The sequence below is a fragment of the Octodon degus genome, unplaced genomic scaffold (genome assembly GCF_000260255.1).
Source record: "Octodon degus isolate 3935 unplaced genomic scaffold, OctDeg1.0 scaffold00215, whole genome shotgun sequence".
NCBI classification, from domain to species: domain Eukaryota; kingdom Metazoa; phylum Chordata; class Mammalia; order Rodentia; family Octodontidae; genus Octodon; species Octodon degus.
The window spans coordinates 19841-38850 of record NW_004524791.1 but is presented as its reverse complement, the minus strand read 5'-3'; the positions used below and the strand labels follow the sequence as shown (position 1 = coordinate 38850).

General features: G+C 59.0%; 1 protein-coding gene across 3 annotated transcripts in view; it reads right to left on the bottom strand.

Annotated features, from left to right (window-relative positions):
* Atp2c2 (ATPase secretory pathway Ca2+ transporting 2) overlaps window positions 1–19010 on the bottom strand; it is a 49744-nt gene that overhangs the window by 26244 nt on the left and 4490 nt on the right. For all 3 annotated transcript variants that reach the window (XM_004645008.2, XM_023705247.1, XM_023705248.1), the window contains exons 2-6: window positions 6916–7023; window positions 5010–5126; window positions 1969–2058; window positions 1146–1181; window positions 988–1049 (exon numbers count right to left, since the gene is read on the bottom strand). In XM_004645008.2, coding sequence (XP_004645065.1) covers window positions 988–1049; window positions 1146–1181; window positions 1969–2058; window positions 5010–5126; window positions 6916–7023 — 413 coding nt within the window. The remainder of the gene's footprint in view (window positions 1–987; window positions 1050–1145; window positions 1182–1968; window positions 2059–5009; window positions 5127–6915; window positions 7024–19010) is intronic.

Sequence of the window (19010 nt, the reverse complement as noted above, 5' to 3'; positions counted from 1 at the left end):
TCCCTCCGTGCCTCATGGCCCGGCGACCAAGCCTGCATTTCTCCTGCCCTGGTGGCCTTGGGAGGAGTCCCCTCCAGGCTTCCCTTCAGCCGCACCTGTGTCTGGCCTGGGCCTTTTTCTGCTCTGTCTGTCTCTGTCTCTCTTTCCTTCTGACACACACAGTCACACATAATTGCCTCGTGGGGCTCTGGTGCTTACTTTAATCAAAGTTAATCTTTTTGTTGTTTTTGTTTCTGTGGTGCTGGGGAAGGAGCCCAGAGCCTCATGCGTGCTAGGCCAGAGCTCACTGCTGAGCTACACTCCCAGCGCAAAGTGAAGTAGAACAGAATCAAGAACCAGTTCCTAGATCTCTGCACATGGGACTACGGCCCAGCCGGCCCTGGCGGGTCCCAGGACGTTTGAGGATGTGGCTGCCGCACCACAGGTGCTCCTGGATGTTTTTGTCTTTCTCCTTTTAACCATCTTCAGGGGGGCCTGCCCATTAGCTCAGATGTTTAAGTGCCTGCTCATGGAAATGCTGTCAGGTGCAGGATCCCCACCTCCACCTTCCTACCAGACCCGCCCTTAAGGCAGCCTCAGCCAGCCAAAAAAAAAAATCATTTAACCATCTTCAGCAAGAGCTGTGTGCAGCAGAGGGCGAGGCAGCACATCCAGCAGGCAGGAGGCCCAGCACAGGGATGGCCCGTTACCCTGGGAGAGCCTCTGCTGAGCCACTCGGAGGACCAGAAACCCGCAGAAACCCGCCCTCCCTCAGGAAGCAGCACCAGCTGCTCCTGTCAGTTTTTCCCAGAGCTGCTGCCTCCGTGCACACCCTCAGGCTGGGGACCCAGGAGGCTAATGAGACAGCAGAGCTTCAGAAGGCTGAGCTGCCTGCCCAGGACACACAGCAAGCCAGCGACGCCGCAGGGACAGAGCATTTGCCGAGTGTGTGCCAAGCGCGTCGCCCCAGCTCCAGCGAGGAACTGAGACCTGGAGTCACTGACTCACCAGTGGCACTCGGGGGGGACCAGCTTGGTCAGCTCCTCCAGGGACTTCTCCGAGCGGTACTCCTGGGGAGGCGCGTCACATATGCTGTTTCTGGGGACCCCACAACCCCCTTCATGCCCAGGTGACCCTAATGGGGTGGGACCTTGGCAGATACGTACCTGGATGAAGGCCACAGTGACCACGATGAGCACAGCCTGGAGGGAGATGGGCACAGGAAGGCTTGAGCGTCAGTGGCTGGGGCTGGGGCTGGGTGGGTTGGGCTGGGCGAGCAGGGACAGTGGCCTTCTACACACACTGCCTTTCCTTTTGCAAAGTCAGTGCGCTGTGCAAAATTAAGAAACCACACGCCCAAAGCAAGCAGAGAAATCACAGCGAGTCCCACCGCCCAGGCTCACAGGCTGGGAAGCCCCTTAACTCATTTCTCTACTCAGACACACTTCCAGAAGGGCGTCGTGTCAGGGAAAGCTCCTTTTCCGGCCTCGCAAGGAAACCTCACTCTGCACCTGCAGGTGAGACTCTCACCCCAGCCTCTCGGTCAGCAGCAGCCAGGCCCACTGTGCGGCCGAGGCTGGCCGTGTTTCGAAAGCATAACTTGTGCCAACAGATGTGGGAACGACAACTGCAGAGAGGGCTGCAGAGCCAGAGTGCAAAGGTCTCAGGCTGCAAGCTCACTCCAGGACAAATCAGAGGAGGCCAGACGCAGGACAGCAGACGCAGGGCGACTGCTCTGTCACAGACACACACACAACCTGGAGCCAGCAGCCCGTCTGGGGGCAGAGGCGCGTCTGCAGCGACTTCCTGCCTGGCGAGAGACTGCTGTGACCATCAGGAGCAAAGGGCCCATAGCTGGCCTGCTGCCAGTGAGGGAGGGACAGACGCAGTTTGCCTCTTCCACTCTGTTCTCTTTCTGGGGCCCACTCGCTCTTCCTTGACCAGCAGCGGTAGGGGGAGACGCTGGCAGCCTGCAACGCCGCCGCTCACCATGGCGATGCTGATGGCATCCTCGTACTGCTTCGTGAGCACACTCACCGCAGCCGAGCCCAGCAGCAGCAGGATCAGGGGGTTCTTGAACTGAAAGACAGACAGTGGGTCTCATCCCGAGTCTGCCTCAGATGAATCCCGCATGGGAGTGTGGCTCGGGTCTGCTAGGCCACCAGTGCAGGGACTGAGGGCTGGAGGAGCGTTGGAACTTGCCCCCATGGCCTGATGGCTGCGGCCCTGGCCGCCTCTGAGCCCTTGCTGCAGCTCCAGGATGTACTGGTTCAGGGCCTCTGGGGCGCCAGAAGGTCCTCTCACCACACCACCTCCTAGATCCCGTGAACTAGAAGCAGCCGAGCTGGCCTCTACACAGCCCCGAGAGCAGGGACGCCCCTGCTCTGCCCGCACCATTTGCGACCTGAGCAGCCCCTCCCGCCTCTCTGCCCTTGCCCTATGGAGGGCCTCGGGAAAACTGGCTGGAGGCGGAAGGGGGCCAGTTGGCTCCCAGAACACAGCTGCAAGATCACCGCCGGTGATTGATAGGGGGGAAGGATCTGGACCCTTCTGGCCAGGGCTGCCTGGGGACGGCTGGGCAGGCAGCGCCTCCCACTTTGAGAAAGGGCTGCACCATGAGCCCAGCCCTTGGGACTGAAGCCTTGGGATGGGGACAGCTGGGGAAGACAGCAGATAAGCCTCGTAGGAACCCAGGCACAGTGCCCAAGGCAGGCCCACGTATGGCTGAAACCCTGTGGATCTTCAGAAGCCAGTGAAGGGACAGTTACGGGACAGAGCAGTGGGCGGGCTTTGTTCAGACCGGGCCCCAAAGAGCCCTGTGGGGAAACTGACCGCTGACACAGACGCTGCTAGGGATTCTTGCTTGGTACTTGAGCAGCCTAAGCTTGAAAGTGCTCGGCTGGGCCCTGGACCTGCACTGAGCTCACCCGGGCTCTGAAGGCGCGCTCTTAGCTGCTGGAACCTTCGCAGGTGGGGGAAGCGTGGGCGGAGGGGCGGGGCCAGTCCTGCTCCTGCGTGCGCCAAGCACTTGCGGCTTAGCGAAATTCACAACAGCAGGTTTTCATTAGTCTCATTTTCTAGACAGGAAAAGCTGAGGCTCGAGGGAGATCCGTAGTATCTTCTGTGTTACCCAGCCAGACTGGGGCTTGACCCCGGCAGTGTGATTCTAATCTGTCTCCTTCAATCCCGGGCCCACGTGTCCTGGTCGGGAGAAGCCCCGGCAGTAACTCCTGGGACAGCGTGGCAAGGTACCGGAGCAGCACGCAGGGAGCCGCAACCCCCGGCCCATGCAGAAGGGCGGCAGCGTGAAGGAGGACAGAGTGGGTGCTGAGGGGCCGTGCTCAGCAGCCCCCCGGCTCCTGAAAGGACCCTGCAGACACAGCCTGAGCAGACAGGGAGGAGAAGCAAGGTCCTTGGCTCGCAACAACCCTGAGAGATTTCACCCTGGAAGGCCCAGGCAGCAGAGCCCCGGAGCAAGCAGTGACAGGCAGAGGCGGGAGGGAGGGCCACAGGCACTAGAGGGTGGGATCGGGTCGAACAGGAAGCAGGGCAGAGCTGATGGGCCCACAGCCCACTTCCAGGAGCCGCCTGCCTCTGCCTCTTCCCAGTACTGGGCTTCCAGGAAGCTTCTGGGCGGGCCACAAGTGCCAGTGCTACCCGGAATGTATTTTGATGCCAAGAGGTGGGAATGAAGACGCCCCCGGGAACCACGAACGGAGCAATAAGGAAAAAAAGGAGAGTGCAGCTTTAGGGTGGCGCAGGACTGAAACTGGTCCTTGAACTGACCAATCAGAAAAGCTTGTAAAAGGAGCCAATAAGAGGCAGCAGATCGCAAGCGGACAGGAGAGCGAAGATGCTGCAGGATCGTGATTGGTCCTTCAACCGACCGATCAAGAAAGTCTGAAACTTGGCGCCAACAGGAAGCTGCTGAAGCCTAAGGCTGCCAAAAGAGGGGCACCAGGGATGCCACCAGGAAGGTATAAGAGGCCAGTGCGGGATCCAGATGCCTTCAGGAGCCTAAAACACTCTGCTTGTTGACTGAGCCACTGTGAGCTAGTCCCGGGAGGGTGCTGACTTCTGCACTGGAGCCTGGAGCTGTGGCTATTTTGGCGTTTCCTCTCCTCTTCCTAGTGGTTTCTAGGCACTAGCTTGTGGGCCATCGCCTCCGTGCCAGGCTGACGCTTACGGCAGTGGGCAAGCTTCACAGTCCGCCCTGGCTGCATGTCTTAGCACCATCCCCCACTGCTGTGACTCTGGACTCAGGTTTCCAGAAAAAATAGAGGATGTGCAGTGAAGTTTGAACTTTTGAGGGACAAGGATGGACATTTTAAAAAATGTCTGCTGCAGTAGCTGAAAATGGTTGTACTTAAAAACTGCCCCTTGCTCATCCCCCTAAATTCCAGTTTCACAGGGCCGCCTGTCTCTTGTTCTCTGCATCTCATTACTGGGGCCGGGGAGATAGCTCGGGGTCTGACGCCCCACTGGCAAGCGCAAAGGCTTGCGTTTGATCCCTGGTACTGCATGCCGTGCCGGTCCCTGAACTCGGGGTGTGGCGGTGCACCCCTGTAATCCCAGCACAGGGGAGGCTGAGATAGGAGGATCACTATGAGTCCAAGCTGCATAGGGAGACTCTATACCAAATAAATAAATATTTTTAAAAACTGTATCTCATCAGTGCACCTGGGGACAGTACTTCGGTGTTTCTCCTCCTCTGTGGCCCCAGCACACAGGGACAGAGAGGAAGTTTCATAAGTGAAGGCCACCTTATTTTGTCACTCATTGGCAGGCACCTGGCACATGGTCAGTGCCCACTGCGGGATTACCATGGTTCTTTGTGGTGGATGCTGGGTGCCTCCTGCTCCTCAGAGCAGCCTGAACAAGGAAGGAGACTTCTTATTTTGTAGGGCCCTTGCCCCACGCCCAGGCAGGGCTCGTCCAAGGACACCCTCAATCAATATTTGAAGAGTCAGGGGTGGCCCTGCCCTTCCCAGCAGGAGCTCTGCCAGGCTGGAGGACCCCCACAGGCCCACCTGATCGAGGTATTTCTTCCACACAGGCTCTGCGTTGTCAGCGACAAACTCGTTCCAGCCGTGTACCAGCCTGCGCTGTGTCACTGCGACCTCGGACAGGCCAGCATCCAGGTCTACCTGGAAGGGACAGCAAGCACCTCCCTGTGGATGGGCCCTGCAGGGATGGAGGGGCCTGAGGTGTGGGCCCACCCTACAGCCCACCGCTTCTGGGATGGGCTAGGAAAGGGGCTTGGCCTCAAGACTGCTCCAGGACCCCTGAGGATGGGGCGGGAAGGAGACGAAGGCGGCCGCCCGTTCTTACTCCATCAGACCACACGGCCAGCCAACAAGTCCAGCAGGAGCGTGGCCTCGGCGTGAGTTTCAGCAAGTGGAAATACAGACATGCACTTTCCTCTTCATTTAAAAAAGTGAAAAGAGCCTTGGGAACGTGTGTGCCGTAGCTACCAGAACTGGCAAGCAGCTAGCGCCAGAAAGCACTGCAGCACTTGCCCCCAAAGGAAGCACGGGGTCACCAGGTGCCCCAGACATTCCACTGCTGGGCCGCGTGCCTAGATGGTTGAGGGCGGGTCTCGCGGAGGTGTTCTCGTGCCCTGCTCACCACAGGCACGTTTTCAACAGCCAGAGCTGGAAGCGACTGACCGCAGTCCATGAATGACTGAAGGGGTGTGCTAGGCGGGAGGAGGTGCCAGCTAGCTTTAAGCAGAAAGAAGATTCCAGCGGGGCCCCGTGGTGCATGCCTGGCTATAGTCCTGGGTACTTAGGAGGCTAGGGTGAGCGGATTGTAGGTTTGAGCCCTGTCTGGGCAACTTAGAGCAGTCCTCTTTCAAAATAAAACAATCGGAGCTGGGGAGATAGCTCAGTAGAATAAGTGCTTGCCTGGCAAGCACAAGGGCCTGAGTTCAATCCCCGGTTCCGAAAAAAAAAAAAAAACAATCGAGGGCTAGGGATGTAGCTTGGTTGTTCAGTTGTTGGAGCAGCCTGGGCTCAAACCCCAGTACCACCACCAAAAAGAAAAAAGGAAATTCAGATCTGTGCTACAGCAGGGGTGGACCCAGAGGGAAGTGGGCCGGAGTAAAGCAGCCCTGGGGGACAGGCAGCAGGGTTCTGTTTCTGGGAGGGACACAGAGGTCACACAGACAGGAAGCAGTTGGGGCCGTGTGCTGCAGGGAGCCCGCTGGGGGCTGGTGCCGAGACAACCTTTCCCCTCTGCAGGGTGAGAGTGCACATCCGGCAGGTGTGTACCCGCTATGGCCCTGCTGGTGGAGGTGACAGGCAAAGCTGAACATGTGGCTACTCTGCTAGGCAGGGTATAAAGACTCCCGCCCACCCCTAAGCAGTGGTCTGCGGGGCTCGGATGCACCCAGGAAGAGACTCTGTGCCTGGTCCCCAGACAGTGTCCCTGTGACCAACCATTGTTAGGCTTTCATCAGTACTTCCAAGGCGTGAATGTGCGTGTTGGTGCTTTTGCTGAGCTTTCTAAAAAAGAAGCCCAGAGACATAAAGCAAGTGCCACCGCTGCCTCTGGTGGGGCGCTTCCTTGCGTGGGGCCGCCCTTCCGCCTCTGCTGGCCAGGAGTTCAGATTCCCCTGAGATGCCCAGGAGAATGTGGCTTTCACAACCAGCTGTTCTGGGGCTATGAATGGCAAGGGAGGGAATGGGGATGCTCACGTGGCTCGTCACTGATGACAGGAGCCCCAGGAGTCTGGGCTGTGTGTGTCTCTCCCATGTGAGGCCGGCTCGGGACCTGGTGCCTGCCCACGTCACAGCCGGGCATCGCTGCGGACCAGCTAGCTCACACCGGAGCGGCTCAGCACGCACAGCCAGAGCGGTCTTCCAGGCATGGCACCCGCTCCCTTCACCTAGAAACCTCACTGCCACAGGCATCAGGGGCAAATCCAGTTCTTACAGCAAACGCTTGCGCCAGGGCCTCCTTGTGGCACTTGCACGCTTCCGTGGGTGGCAGAGCCGAGACCGCCTTCTCTCCTCTGGCTTTCAGCTCGCTCTGCCCCTCGACCTGCAGGGAGAGCAGGCGGCTGGTGAGCAGAGCATTCCCCTGCACACGGCACGCGCTGACCCATCGGGACAGCTGGTGCCGGCCCCTGGAGCTCCCCTGCCCCCCCCGTCACCATCTTTGTCACCATGGATCGGTTTTGCCAGATGTGATAGAAATGGTGACACGCAAAGCGTGTTCCCTGCACCCCGACTCCCGCTGCTCAGCGTGGCTGGTGACTCAGCGTGGGCTGTGTGTGTGTGATGACTCATTTCCTAGCCCAGGCTGGCCTCCAGCCTGCAGCGACCCTCCCGCCTCCAGCCCCCCGCGGGCTGGGGTCTCAGGTGTGTGCCTCCATGCCCGGCAGTTGTTTTTGAGACAGGGCCTCACTACATAGTGCAGGTTCAGGCGGACCTTGAGCTCACAGTGACCCTCCTGCCCCAGCCTCCTGAGTGCTGGGATTGTAAGCGTGCGTGGTCACACCTGACCGGATTACTGAGCCGACTTACTGAGTAGAATTGGACCTTGCAATACTGACACGGCAGTATCTAGAATCCTGAACTGCGGCTCTCGGGCTAGCTTAGTCCACCAAGTTTTAGACAGCGCCCCCTACTGATGGTAGTTAGCAACATGGACTGGTTCTAGAAGACTTTCTAAATAGCCCACGGAGAGGGCTGGGGGCACAGCCACGTTCTGAGAGGCTCAGGAGCTCCAGGTGAGCGGCAGGTGTGCGGAGGAGTGCCATGAGGCGCTGCAGGGCCTGATAACCGGGGCCTCAGTGCCGGGGCGCGCAGGGGTCCTTCAGTCTTCCTAGCATCCAATGCCCAGGGCGCGGTAGCCAGCTCTTCTTTCTGCAGCTGGCTATGGGAAGCAGGAGGGCGAAGGGCGCTGGCTAAGTCCTTCCTCGTAGTGAAATAAAGACCGAGTCTGGCTCTGCCTCCCCTCAGCCCCCCGTGCCCATGCGGCTGTCCCTGTTCTCAGCACCCCTGTGCCCATGCGCACCCTACAGCGAGCTGGCCCTCTCCCCGTCAAGACCTTGTCCTCTGGGCCCAGTGCGGGGCCTTGTCCCACCTCACTGGTGGCCCCCCATTCTCTGTCTTGCTGCTGCTTTCCGCCACGAGCACACCTCAGAAGGACCCTACACACCCACAGGACACCTGTGCTTGGAGTCACTCACACAGGTTCCAGCAGCCCTCGGGGTTAAGCCACCTCCCTGGGACACAGCTCAGTGACCCCACCTTACCCCTCAATGAGCCCCGAGCAGCTGCCCTGGCCCAGCAACACCAGCTGGTTTTGTCCTTAAGGCTTAACCTCGCAGCATGTGTCATGTAAAGGGAATCACACAGGTGTGACCCTTCGTCTCTGTGACCCCCAAAGTACCGCTTGTCTGTAGCAGCAGACTCAGCACACAAGCTGGGGCTGCTGGTGGGGAGTGGGGCCTTCTGAACCCCAAGAAAGCAGGCAGAGACACAGGGACTCTTTGGAGCAGCTTCCTCAAGCAGACCCAGCTCTGGCCTGATCTGACCTCCCGGAAGCTTCCAAGAGCGCCACCATGGGCTGACGTGGCCCTGGTGACAGGGGAGCTGCCGAACTCAGTGGGGCAGCTCCTCCCAGCCGGCCTGGCACCTCTGCCCCCATCCAGCGTGGGCTCCACTCACCTCATGCCCTGGCAGGAAAGGGCCTGGGCCTCTGCTGCTAGAGGGCTTGTGCTAACCTGTGTTTCCCCAACATGGTTCCCAAATCCTCCTGCAGGCCTCAGTTTCCCCTTCTGGACAGTGGGCCATCATAGCAAGTGTTCTGCAGGGTTCCGTGGGATTCGGAGAACAAAGAACAGGAAGCCCGAGTGTAGGAGGACTGCAGGGGTGCATGGGGGCCAGCAGGCCCTTATCCTGGGTACCTGGAGAGCGCGGGGTGTGGGGGACTCAACAGCCCGCCAGGGCTAGCAAACAAGAACACAGAACACTGGTCCCAGGAATGCCAGATAAGCAGCCATAAATTCCATGCCCTTGGGCGCCAGATGCTGGGCAGGCTGTGCACACACTCGGATTAGTCACTGTCCCGCTGCAGCAGGGTTGGGCCTCTGGAGGAAGTTCCCGACACCAACAAGGCAGAGAACTGCGGAGGCCAGCTCTGGAACCAGTCCCCGAGGGAGGAGGCAGAAAGGGGCCATGAAGCCCAGCTCTCTAGGAATTCCACAGTTCACAGTGGATGCAATTATCAGATCAGTGGAAGCAGTGAGGATAGCGCAGGGGTCACCATCACCCAGGGATAGCTGGAAGATGTCACTAAGGGAATGACAGACACACGGGACATCTGCTTTCCAAGATTTATAGCTCAGTCTTGCCCAGCAATCTGTGAATTGTCCAGTTTGTCTCTGTCCAGCTGCTCTCCAAGTGTGGTTCTTAGGGCTGCATCGCCCAGAGCTTATTAGAAATGCAGATTCTCCGGCCCCGTCCTGGCCCTCACAGGTCAGGGGCCCAGGCCGGTGGCAGCCTGTGGCTTAACAGGTTCCTGGGAGGAGACCTGGATGTATTTCAGTGCCTTCACTGGGCTCTTCACAAAGCATTCCTGCCACGGCCTGTCCCCAGACCAGTGGGGCAGTGGGGACCAGCCACAAGGCATGGTAAGGCCTGCAGGGGATGCCGCAGGACTGGGGCTGAGCAAAGGATGCCAGCGTGAGAGAGACACTCAGGCCAGTCCAAGGCGTCCCTTCCGAGGGCGACCATCTTGGAGGTTGGGAAAGGCCTTGACCAGCAGCCCATACTTGGGTGGGAAGTGGTGGGGTCCAAGCAGTGTATCCTGGAGGAGGCGTGGGTGGCCCCGAGTCCTGCTGGAAGTTGGGCGGACAAGGAAGGAAGTAGCCCCAAGGAAGGCTGGACGGGTAGAGATCACACCGCCACAACCCTCAGCTCACATGGCACTAGCGACACGACAGTGTTAACACTGACACCCACTTCCCACCTACTCCATGTGAGGACAGACCGGTGCCCTCAGAGGCAGGCGCATGCTGTATCCCCATTTTGCAGACCAGAACAAGGCTGAACTGGCCCTTCCACACCAGCACCTTTAGTCCCAGCTCTGCCACACAGGAGAGCGCTAGCTCTGGGTTTTCTGTCCTGGGAAGGGGAGAACCAGAGAGCGAACCCTGCCTTCCTGGGCGTTCCCCACCTGCAGGGGAGCACGGGGGAGGGGAGGTTGCTGACTCACAGGATCAGCCCTGCCGCCAGCCCGAGGGGCCTGGGGCACAGCCCAAGGGGCTTTGCAGCTGGGATCTGGTCAAGTGTTGGGGGGATGGATCTGGGCTCAGCAGGAAGGGCGAGCAGGTGACCACAGAGCTTGGTGAAAGGGAGGGGTAGAGCACTGTGGAGCGTGGCTTTGCACCTCGAGGAAGGGGCCACAGCTGTGGAACACAGCTGCTGCCAGAGCTGGAACAGGCAGGGGAGCCAGCCTGCTCACGGGTGTGCATATGCCTGTGTGTGTGTGTGTGTGTGTGTGTGTGTGTGTACAAAGTGTGCGTGGTTCTGGGAACTGAGTCTGGGGTATTCACACAGAGCTATACCCCAACTCTATTTTTATTTTGAAACTGGGTCATGCTAAGCCAGTAAATTAATCTGTCTGGGCTTGGACTAGCAATCCTCCTACCTCACATCCCAGGACACTGGGATTATAGGCCTGTGCCACCAAGCCCTGTGGCTGGCCACTCTTGGCGTCTGCCTGCTGAGGCCCACGTGGGATTTCTGTCCTCCAGAACAGCCAGGGAACCCACAAGTACTGTTTGGAGCCACTGAGGCTTGTGAGGCTTCCATCGGCGCAGTGTGGCACTGCTGCCCTCTGCCCCAGGAAGCAGCCCGCTCTCTGCACCCCCAGGCTCCCTGCACCCTGCACCCTACTCACCATGAGTGTGCCTCCTGCAGGGGCCCAAGAACTTCACAGGAGATGGGACTGGAGTTGGCCACTTCCTGGGCTCAAGTGGGGGCCCAGGTGCTGGGAACCCTGGGGGCCAGAGGGCAGCCGAAGGGGCAACAGGATTGCTGTTAGGACAGCAGCCACATGTTCTGAAGGTGTGGCTGCAGGGCACCTGCGGGGTGACTGAGCTAGTCCTGGGGCATGGCTGGGGCTGCGGGCAGAGCGCAGCCCTCCTCTCACCAAATGGTCCGCTTGGTTCTTTCCTTTCATCCCCTTGCTACTCCTGCATGCCAACGATAAAGCCTGGCCTGGAACCCGGGTGTGGTTGCTGGCTCATACCAAGAACTGACACAAGTGAGTTTATGGAAAGCAACAGCTAGGAGTGCTGTGGGCAACACAGACCACGGGAGAGCTTGAGAAACAGCCCGGACGACAAGGGGCTACACTAGCCTCCATATCACGGCCAGAGAGAAACCTCCCCGGACAGCCGCCTGCTTTTCTCCACCTGGATGGAGCAGGATTTTCCAAACCAACCGAGCTCCTGAGCTCTGGGGGAGAAATCCGCTTGTTTTTCCCTAAGGGGCAAAGGATGTAAACTAAGAGTTCATGGATGGGAACAGCGATGGCTTTGGTGCATTCAGACATTCAGAAGTCTGCACCCCCGACCCAGGGACAGAGGCGGATCATCTGGGTCTGCAGGGGACAAATCAGGACAGACGCCCTGGCACCGTGTCCCAGCGCACGACCCTCTTCAGTGCACTCAAGGAGGAACAGTGTCTGTGCAAGGCCTCCTTCCACTGTCACACTGCTGGTGACAGCTGAATACTGAGGCTGGAAGCGGACCCTATGGCTGATCTCACTGCCTTAGCACGAAGCACCGTGCACCCTGCAGTACCAGTGCAAGAGCTTTTCGTTTCCCAGTAGGAAAACTGTGAACTCCACTGGGGCTAAGCCACGCAGCGGCGGTGTGCATCTGCAGTGCGGCCCAGCCCCTCCCTATGCGCACGCCCCAGTAACCACCACCTAGAACCAGTGAAGCACCTCACGCTCCAGAAGGGCCCCTGCTCCTTCCTTTCCTGGGCCCTTTCCAATTTGCTTCCTCCTTCTTCCTTCTTTTCTTGAGACAGGGTCTCACTGTGCAGTTTGGGCTGGTCTTGTGCTCACTTTTGTAGCCCCCAGGCTGGTCTTGAATTTGCAGAGATCCTCCTGCTCATTCTCCACACACCACCACACCCGGTTCTGGGGCCACATGGTGGACACCCAGGCATCTGGGGCGGAGACTGCATGGCATGTGGGGCCAGAGATCGAGCCCAGGTCCTTGTGCTTGCCAAGTGGGTGCTTATGCCTCTGAGCCATCTCTCTGGCCCTTCTAGGGTGGCCTTGAACTCACTCTGTAGCCCAGGCTGGCCTGAGCTCATGGCAGGCCTCCCGCCTCCGCCTCCCAAGAGCTGGGGTTACAGGCATGTAACAGCAATGTGGATTTGTACTGCTGCTTCGCACGCAAGCCCGCACCAGTGAAGCTACACAGAGGTCCCCCGCGCCCGGCTGCTCTTACTCGGTATCACCCTATCTAGATTCGCCTTTGTTTTTCCATTGCCAGCCGAAACCCATCCTCTTTGTTCCTGGGCATACCAGCACCTCCTGGTATGCACTGCTTGGCAGGCAGGCTGGGTCAGGCGGGCCAACCCCGCAAAGCCCACCTGGGGCATCCGAGCCTGCAAACGGGCACAGAGCGTGTGGTGTGTTGTCGGAGAGGCTACCGCTGGAACAGAGTGCTAACAGGACTTCAGAGTAGCTGCCAGGTAGGGCTCAAGCAGGCAGCTGCAAATGGATAATCAAAAGGGAGCCGCTACACTGCTGCCATAGGAGGCAGGGCCCCAGGAACTGAGGCCTGCTGTGTCTGAGACCCCGCCCAAAGCCCCGTGAGGCACTGGTGGCATTGCTTTGAGCCCCACAAGTGAGCTGCGCTGTGTGGTGCATTCAGCCTCTGGTCTGCTTGCTGGGGCCAGCATTTCTGTCCTTTACCGACCTCATTCTCTTTTCCCTTTAGAACTAGCTCATGTCTCGTGTCCATCTCAGGTGGGGCTACAGACCTGCTTGCTAACAGTGATGCTGTCCTGGAGGCTTCCAGGGTGGTGGAACCACTGGGGAGAGATGGATGGCAGGGCCCTCAGGAATGAGCCCAGGGCAGCCCGGAGGAGGGCAGGGCCGAGGCTGCCCAAGAACCAGGTGCGGAGGGGAGCGAGGGTGCACGCTGGAGACGGCAGCGCTCTAAGGCTGGGAAGAGCCGCTGCCGAGGACCTCCGGGCCTGTGCAGCCCGGGGGGTGATTCAACTCTGCAGAGCGTAAAGCCTGTGATAAAACAAGAGTAAGAACCTTGTGGGAGAATGCAGGCTGCCTATCCCGGGCCATTTCGGCATCAGCAGAAACAAAACTCCTACATGCAGCCAAGGGGCACGGCCTGCTCAAAGCTCTGATTTGGTCTCCCAACACCTTGCGCAAACCTCAGTGAATTTTCGAATGATTCTGAGTCTTGGCTTCCTCTTCTGTGAGATGGGCGCAATGACACTGTGCAGGTGAGGCTGCTGGGAGGAAGACTTCTTAGATCCCAGCCTCAGGGTGAGAGGGGGTTCACAGGGCTGTTTCAGCCCCTGAGAATATGCCTAGGCTGTGTGTGCATGTGTGTGTGTGTGTGTGGTGGCCCCAGGGAGCAGAGAACCCCCCAACACACCCCACAAGAGCCTCAGAGTGTCAGTCTGAGTCCTTGGAGCCAGTGCAGCTGGGCCGAGAGGAGCCAGCAGGATAGGATGGTGCTCAGGGTGCTGGGCACAGGAAGACGGTGGCCAGGGCAGGGCCCACTCCTCCCGGGCGTCTGGGAGGAGGGCTCTCTGGGGATAGCGATGGCCAGTGTCATGCTGGGGGAGGTTGTTACAAAGGTGCAGAATGCTGCTGGGCTCTACGGTGTTCACTGGAGCGCACGACTTTACATCGGGGTGGATGCAAAACCAGGCACAGCTGAGTCGACCGTGTGCGTGCACACCCACGACGCCTGGTACCACGGGCACCCAGTATCAACGAGGACCCCTAGATCTTGGGGTCTAAATCCAGGTCATCTGGTGAGGGAGACAGTGGCCTCCAGGCCGTGCAGGGCTGGTGAGAGCCAACTGAGGCTCCTTGTCCAGACAGTACGGCACTTGGGGGATGCTGGGAAATGGCAAGAAGCTGCCAAAGCTGCCTGAAGGGGACCCTGGGCCACATCTGGGACAGCCTGAGCTGACTACAGTGGCCACAAACTGATCACACCGGAGTCCGTGGAAGTCACAGTAACAGGAGGGAGGGAGGAAGCTGCTCCTTCAGAGGACGTGGATTGAGAATCACGCTGCAGAGACAGCGGCAGCGATTGCCCCGAGCTAGAGCCACAGTGTGCCCGCCAAGACCGAGGAGGGTGGGCGACGCCAGTGTGCAGCAGAAAAGTGGCAAACACTGTCTCCTCCAGGGCAGGGCAGCCTTCACCCCCAGCCCCGGGCCAGCGGGGCATCCAGGCCCCCGAGCGACTGTGCCTGGAAGCGTAGGAGGCTGGCAGATGAGATGGCTGCAGGCCCCGTGGTCTAGCTGGCTCTCTGTGCCGTTACTGGGCCACCTGTGAGCAGGGTCCAGGGCTGTGTGGCAATGTGGCAGGGGTCTTGGGGTGCTGCTGTGCTTGTGGGGAGACAGCTGCACACCTAGGGAGCACCTGGGAGTATTGGGGTGGCAAGTACCATGTCTGCCACTTATATTCCAGTGGGGCAGGGACTGATGGTCCCACTGAAGCTGATGTGGCCAGGTGCTGACCACAAGCAGCCATCTGCAGGAGGGGGGGATGCGCTTGGGCACCTGTCCTGTGCTTCTCTTCTGGGGCCTGCCTAGACCCGGGCTCAGCTTAGTTTATTGAGCATGCCTGGCCCTCATGAGGCTGCCAGTCAGTCTGCACCTCTGGGGGACCCTGTGCCTGCATTAGGGGGTGCTGTGCTTGCTTGCTGGGTGGGCACATGGAGGCCTGGGCATTGACAGCTTTGCTGAGCATGTGCAGAGTGAGGACTGGGCTCCGGTCTCCACCAGCCTGGAGATGGGGTTCCCGGGTCCACACCTTGCCTGGGACAGAGCTGGGCCTTGCTGGCTCTGGCTCACACTCAGTTCCGGGAGCTCTGGGCTGATGCCTGTGGTCAGAGCAGCCGGAAGCCGCAGGCTACCAGCTGTGCCCAGGATGACAGGGACAGGGGCTCCAGGAAGACACCACACCTTTTTTCCTGGGCGTAGTGCCCAGAAAGGAGGTGCACACAGGGCCAGGGGCCAGCTGTAGCCTCAGGGCCCATGATGGCGTGGCGAGGGGGGGAGCTTTTCCTTGGTTCTCCACATATGCAGCTCACTCTGCATGTGGCAGTGGGGCCAGGCCAACCTCCCAGGAGATGCTGGGGACCCTGATGTGTGGCCCAGTTGGGAAGCCTGTGCTCGCCCAGGGAGGGGCGTGCGGAACAGCAGTATTCGTAACCCAGACATGGAGGAAAGCAAACAGCGGGGGGCTGTGGGCCCAGGCCAGCCAGTTTCTGAACTTTCTGAGCCTCAGATTTTTTTTTTTTTTTTTTTTTTTGCGGTACTAGGGATTGAACTCAGGACCCTGTACTTGCCAGGCAAGCATTTATTCTACTGAGCTATCTCCCAGCCCTGGGCCTCGGATTTCTGCAGGGATTTTGCAAGGATTCACGGAGTGCTACAACCCGGGAGGTGTTGGTGGTGTCACTGACATTCACACTTGCAGAGTCCTCTGCGAGTCCCTCAGGAGAGGTGGCAGATCCAGCCTCCCCTCTGATGCCCAGGAGGACGCACTTGGCCTAAATGGGACAGGCAGAGGGCTGCCAGAGGGGCGGCGGGCAGTGAGTGCAGGACACTCTGAGGAGGCCCAGAGATGCTGAAGGCTGAGGATCACTGCCGACTGATCTGCCCTGCCCTGCCCTGCCCTGCGTCTTCCTGCTGCAGCCCTCTCGCCAGACAGAGCACAGAAGGGATCTGGGCACAGGTGCCTGTCATGCAGGCATCTAGGAGGGGAGGCAGGAGGACTGCTGTAGTTCAAGGCCAGCCTGGACTCTACTTCAAAACCCTGTCTCAGGAAAATATCTCAAACCAAAACAAGCAGAAGCCCAGAAGAACCTGGAAAGATAAAGGATCTGCCCCAGGCCTCCGAGCGGCCCCTGCAGAGCTAGAAGCGCATCCGGCATGGGGCCAGAAGCATCTTTCTGTGGCTACACAGGGGAAGTGCCCCTGCAGAGGGTGACCGGGTCCCTGAAGATGGAGGGCAGATCCTGGGCATACTTTTATCTGTAGTTGATGAAAAGAAATGAAAACAAGTTTAGAAAGGAGAAGAAAGGTAGGTAAGCAACAAGAAGCTGGGAGGCCACACCGCCCTCAATCGCAGTCCCCTGATGCTGGGGTGGGGGTAGCAGGAGGTCAGAGCTTTGGGACCCAGGGACAAGGCAGGTGCTGCTGCAGGGCATAGTCCCCGCAGTCCCCAGTCAACACACGCCTCCCATATCAGAGAGGCCAGAGGCCAGCTCGTCCTCTCTGGAAATGACCACAGGCCACGGTATGGGCTCTGGGCATGTGTGAACCGTGGCTGCTGGAAGAATTAAAAATAACAAATTCCGGCCTGTGTGTAGCTCAAGGGCCAGTCTCAGTTTCCTGGTGCCTGCCAGCTCCTTCAGGAAGCCTTCCAGGCCTGCAGCGGTGTGGCCGTGCTGGCCGCCCCACCCCTCCTCTTTCTGACAGACCCCGCTTTCCTCCGTGGGGAGCGTCTCTGGGGGTGACTATACCCTTGCTGGTGTCATGATTTGGCAGAGCCTCCCACAGGACCCAAAGGCAGCGGCAGGCAGCAGCAGGTGCCTTGTAACAACATTTCTTCGGCAGGCGCGGTGGTGCATGTCTATCATTCCACCACTCCAGGAGGCTGAGGCAGGAGAACCACAAGCTCGAGCCCATCCTGGGCACTAAGTGACCTAGCCAGACCCTGTCTCAAAACAACAAGCACAAAAGGCCAGGGGTGGAGCTCAGTGCAAAGGCTCCAGTTTGGGTCCCAATGCTGGAGAAATGCCCATGCACTGTTCTCATTTATTCTTTACCCCTGTTTAATGCTTCCGTTCACTGATGTGAATGTCACTGTGTCACCAGCACAACTCTTACCAAGCGAAAATGCAGGGCCCAGCAGAAACCCAGAGATCCAAAGGCACCCGGGTCTCTCGAGATTCCTGTCTGAATGCCCACATTGGCACTCGGCCATGAGTCTGCCTCAGTTCATGCAACCAGGAGGGGACAGAGCCATCGCCATTGTACCTGAGCTCCTGGCTGGAAGTCCCAGCCTGTTCCCTGACGCCCGAGAGGGCCCCATACTCAGGGTGACTGGAGGGGACAAGGTGGGGCACGTTAAGAGGTACATGGGGTGTTCCCAGGGTAGCAAGTGAAAAAGCCCACCTGGGAACCGCAGGCTGAACTGGTCAGCCTGGCTATGGGCAGGGCCTGCCTCCCTTCTGGAAAGTTCAGCCTCTTGCCCTCGGCTCACAGGACTATGAGTCTGTCCTCTGGAGCCACACTGGGCCACCCCACACAGCCTGTGCCTGGTCCTTCCCTCCACCAGGCCGGCAGAGGCCACAGCAAGGATGGCCATGCCAGAAGGGACCTTCGCTGCCGGGCCCAGGACCCAGGCAGATGGACACCAAATAAGCACATTAAGCTCCTCATCTTCTCGGGCTAGCACACCGCTCCCTGAGGAAAAGAATCCCCTCAGAGAGACTTTCCCTGGGGAACTTGGGCCCTGGGCTGGGCTGCACCCTCCCCAGTAGAGGGCTGCCCGGCCTCGTGAAACGTTGCATGTGACCAGTGTGTGTGCGGGGCCAGGAAGGAGGTGACCAGGTGAGATGAGGTCTTCAGGGGAGACTGATCCCATCAGAGAGGAGTCCTCACAAGACCGGGACACTGACTCACGGGGGTACCTGAGGAGGACACACTGCTTGCAGGCCAAGACAGGGGCCACGGGAGAAAGTGGCCACCCACCCCACATCCTGGGTTTTGACATGGAGCTGGGAGGAAACAGCATCCCCAGCACAGTGGTCGTCAGCCCTTGGGGACCTGCATTCCTGAGCCAGGCAGGACCTAACCCCAACCAGAGCCACTCTGCTCCAACAGGAGATCTGGGCCGCCTGGCTCAGGCAGGAGCACAGCACAAATGACACAAACCCTGGGTAGGGGTGGGGTGCATGGGGCTCAGAGCTCTGTGGTCACCATCTTGGATGTGGAAGATTTTGCGTGGATTTTTGCCACATAAAGAATGCCTGGTGGGTAGACTAAAGCACCTGCTTAGGCAGATGCAGGGACCGGCCTTCAATCCCAGTATGCGATGCTGGTCCCACCCCCAGGGGATGCTGAGATGGTGATTGAGACAGGGTGTGGTGGCGCACACCTGTAATCCCAGTGTTTGGGAGGCTGAAAACAGGAGGATCACTACAAGTCTGATCTACGTAGTGAGACCCTGTGGACCCTGTAGGCCCTATACTAAATACAAAAAAAAAAAAAAAAAAAGAATGCCTGATGAGACCAAGGTGACACAGCAGGGGCTGGGCAGCTCAGTTCATGCCTGACCCCCAATCTGGTAGCCGTGGCTGCTTCCTCTAGGCGTCTGTGCATGCCCGGTGGTGTCTGTAGGGCACAGCACTAGGAGTAAAGGAAGAGCACTGGGTTGGGGGTGGGAGGAGGGAAGGGGAGAGAGAGAGAGAGAGAGAGAGAGACAGACAGACAGACAGACAGACAGACAGAGACACCGAGACCGAGACCGAGACCGAGAGACATTTTCCTTTTCTGAGACAGGGTCTTGTTATGTAGTTCAACCTAGTCTTGAACTCCTCTGTAGCCCAGGCTGGCCTCAATCATGGTGCTCCTTCTGCTTCAGCCTCCCTAATTCTGGCGTGACAGGCACGTGTCATCATGCCCGGCTTTTTCCTACTTTTGTAGAAGCAGCCTGTATCTCCTTTCCTACCAGTCCCGTGATTCTGCAGCCAGCTCTGCCCAAGCAGCAGCCTCACCAC